This window comes from Anoplophora glabripennis, unplaced genomic scaffold (assembly GCF_000390285.2).
Source record: "Anoplophora glabripennis isolate ALB-LARVAE unplaced genomic scaffold, Agla_2.0 scaffold6238, whole genome shotgun sequence".
NCBI lineage: Eukaryota > Metazoa > Arthropoda > Insecta > Coleoptera > Cerambycidae > Anoplophora > Anoplophora glabripennis.
Window position 1 is genome coordinate 1 of NW_019422313.1, and position 4,091 is coordinate 4,091.

The 4,091-nt window shown below is 29.7% G+C and overlaps 1 protein-coding gene across 1 annotated transcript; it reads right to left on the reverse strand.

Annotated features, from left to right (window-relative positions):
• Positions 1–1,723: 1,723 nt before the first annotated feature.
• On the reverse strand, positions 1,724–2,413 carry LOC108916874 (5'-3' exoribonuclease 1-like; the record flags this gene model as incomplete). Its single annotated transcript, XM_018723184.1, has 3 exons — positions 2,293–2,413; positions 1,930–2,206; positions 1,724–1,871 (listed from the first exon to the last, which is right to left on the reverse strand). Coding segments are annotated over exons 1-3 (508 nt in total), but the record flags the coding sequence as incomplete, so codon positions are not given.
• Positions 2,414–4,091: the final 1,678 nt, after the last annotated feature.

Genomic DNA, 4,091 nt, shown 5'->3' on the forward strand with positions numbered 1-4,091 from the left:
TATTATTTTTTTCATCTCGAAAATTATGAACAAACAAAATATAATAAATACTTATGTATATGTAGGAATATTCTTCAAATATTTCATTAAAATGCACAATTAGTTGATAAACAATACTTATTTATTATGAATATGAACAATAAGATTTCATTAAAAAAAAACAAACGAGGTCAGGTAGGATGTTCTTTTATTTTATATTTATGTTAGTATTTGAGATTTTACGCAGTATGGTACGAGCCAAAATGGTAGCTATAATAAAATGGGAAGTATAAATTTTTTAAGCATCTAGCTTCCTTTCTTTTTCTTTTTCTGAGCTTGAAAATTATGAACAAACGAAATATTATGAAAACTGCATGTAGGAATATTCTTCAAGTGTTTAATTAACATTTTGAGCTAGATTCTGTGGGTCATCCACCGTGTTTAAAAAAAACCGCTTACAGAACACAGTGCTCGGGAATAAAAAGTTTCGTTAAATTCCACAAAGGGTAGAGAAGCATCGAAACTATGTGATGAAAAGAACAATCTTTCAAAATATTAACGAAATTTGCTTCAACGTCGATATTTTGAAAACAAAATGTGCCTCTAAAATCATAACATTTACACGACATGCTAGATGCTTTAAAAATTTTCTGCTTCCCACGTTTCTATGATAAAATAATTCTGGCTTATGTCACACTGCGTAAAATGTCAAATACTAAAAATAAAATAAAAAACCTACCTGACCTCGTTTGTTTTTTTAAAGAAACTTTATTGTTAATTCATAATAAATATTGTTTATCAACCAATTGCGCATTTTAATGAAATATTTGAAGAATATTTCTACATATACATAAGTGTTTATTATAATATTTCGTTTGTTCATAATTTTCGAGATGAAAAAAATAATAAAAAACCATATGGTGCGTTTTGAAAAAAAAAAAAAATGTCACGCGATGGACTCGAACCAGCGATCTCGTGAGTGTCAGTCCCGAACGCTACCAATTAGACCACGCTCCCATTTGAAGAATGCGTCACATCTAGTGGATTTAACTGTCAGGTAAAACTTTAAAATCGATTATCTCGGTAATTTATGAACGTTGTGTCGAACTACTTCGAAAAATTCTTATTCAAGGTCCAAACTACGCGTACTATAAATATCAAAAATTACAAAAATCCGACTACCTTACCTTCTCCTTGTAAGTTTGAGTGGACATATATCAGACAATTTTTATCAAAAAATACTTTACAACCTTTTATTTTGAAGGAAATTTTATCTACTTTTTTTTCTATGAAGCAATGCCTATACCTATCTTTACTCAAAAAAAAACTAGAGACAAAAAAGTAAAAAAAAAACAATCTAATTTTTTGCTTTTTTTCAAATTATTTATTAACGATTTTTTTTGCATAAAAATTTTCCTTTTAATTTTTTTTAATAAGCTATATCGATGGGAATTTTAATTCTCTAAATAATTTTTCCTACAAACATAGCGAAATTTTGCTTCGTTTTCGAGCTACAATTAAAAAACTGAAAGGGGTGCATTTTCACCCCTATCTCCAATTTCCACCCTCTAATTTAATAGCACTCCGTGGTTTTTTCATTTAAAATGACCCTTTGAAAAATTCATGCAATAAAATTGCACCCTATTTAACCCTATTTTTTTTTTGGATATAATCAATATAGCCTAATAATAAAATCATCTCCTTTCAATTGTAAAATAAAAGTGGCAAAAATGTTCAGACTCACTTAATTGACTTGCCACGTGGTACAACGCCTTGTAGCTCCTCACCATCCTCGCGTGCATTTCTTTTATGCTCGACAGATCGGGCTCCTTAGTCACCGTAATACCAATTTTTACTCTGCCGTTCTTCAAAGCTTCTTTGCTGTCTTGTACCTAAGGTTAAAACGTTACGTTACAGCGTACAACGAAACATTAAAACGATTGTACTCACTATGCCTTGGGAACCGTAATACAGATTTGTAAGTATGAAGCAAGTGGAACCCAACGGGAAAACGTCGTGTATACTTCTGAAAGTCGAGTGGTAAGAATCGTAAGTGGAGATATCGGACACGATCGATTGCAAGGGATAATAGGCGATGTTTGACGTGAAGACTTTCTCCAAATTTATCCTGCCGTTTTGAGAAAACGCGTATCTCCGACCGGTCATTACTTGTACGTGGACCAACACGTTCGTCTCGCCCACCTCTATGCCCATGCGGTTATGATAACTGAAATAGTCGTTTTTGAATTAAACTCGAGGAAGTGTCACATAGGTATGAAAAGAAAAGTGTACGGTTTAGAAATACAAACTCACTATTCTCTTATGCCTTGAACTTCGTCGTCGAAATCGTGCATTCCCGTCCTTGCTTCAACGTTGTAAGCGTTCGATTCGCCCATGCTTATATATTTCCACTTCTTGTTAGATATACAGGAAACCCTTGAAAACAAATAAAGATATGGAGCATAGTCATAAATTTTAATTCTTAAAATCTTAAATCAACTTTTTTAAATTACAAAAATCAAGGTTTTTAGAGAAAAACTTATAGGCTATTGATATTAGATGAAAAAAACCGTGGAGTGTTATTACATTAGAGGGTGGAAATTGGAGATAGCGGTGAAAATGCACCCCTTTCAGTTTTTTAATTGTAACTCGAAAACGAAGCAAAATTTCACTATAGTTCATAGGAAAAATTCTTTAGAAAATTGAATTAATTTATTTAAAAAATTTTAAAGGAAAATTTGATGCAAATATGCAAACTTTAATTTTTTTATTTTTTTACTTTTTTGCCACTTTTTTTTGAGTAAAGATAGGTATAGGCATTGCTTCGTAGAAAAAAAAGTAGATAAAATTTCCTTTAAAATAAGAGGCTGTAAAGTATTTTTGGATGGGAATTGACTGATAAATGGCCGCTCAAACTTACAATTAGCCAATTTTTCGATTTTCGTCGCGTTTACTCTTATATGTTTTAATTCTCATTTTTTGAAAAAAGGAAGGAAATAAGACGTCCAAGGATTTTCATCACATGACTTGTTAGAAGGGTCATTAAAAATCAAAAAACGGTGTGTTGATTAAATTAGAGGGTTGAAATTGCAGATAGGGGTGAAAATGCACTTTTGCAGTTTTTTAAATATGGCACGAAAACAAAGCAAAATTTCGGTATAATTCATAGGAAATATTTTGCAGAGAAGTGAATTTTTCATTGAAATGGCATATTTAAAAAAATTAAAAGAAAAAATTTATGAAAAAATTGTTAATAAACAATTTGAAAAAGAAGCAAAAAATAAGATTTTTTTGTTTTACTTACTTTTTTGACTGAAGTCCTGAAAATTTTTATTTATTATTAACAAATAGAAGTTTTGAAATAATTTTTTATTAAGTAACGAACCAATTTGTTGTAAAAATAATAAGAATTATAATCATTATTATGCTAAAAACAACAAAAATCTAAAAAATATTGAAGTTTGACCGGTTATAACTGTCAATATTAGTCCAAAAACTTTTAAAAACACCTCATTTTGACGGGAATCTCATCTAGTTTTTTTGTACAGCAATTTTCTTTGCCTACTTCTACTAAAAAAAAAAAATTAGTCAAAAAAGTAAAAAAAAAAATCTTATTTTTTGCCGTTTTTTAAAATTGTTAATTAACGATTTTTTGTATAAAATTTTTTCTTTTAAATTTTTTAAATAAGCCAAGTCGATGCGAAATTCAAATCTGTACAAAATTTTTCCTATGAATACCGAAATTTTGCTTCGTTTTCGTGCTATATTTAAAAAACTGTAAAAGTGCATTTTCACCCCTATCTTCAACTTCATTCCTCTAATTTAATAGCACCCCGCGGTTTTTTCATTTTTAATGACCCTTCGAACAAGTCATGTGATGAAAATCCTTGAACGTCTTATTTCCTTCGTTTTTTTGCAAAATATGAGAATTAAAACGTGTAAGGGTAAATGCGACGAAGATCGAAAAATTGGCTAATTGTAAGTTTGAGTAGCCATATATCAGGCAATTTTCAAAAACTAGAGGCAAAAACGTAAAAAAAATACAAAATTTAAGTTTTTGCTTTTTTTCAAATTGTTTATTAACGATTTTTTGCATAAAATTTTCCTTTAAA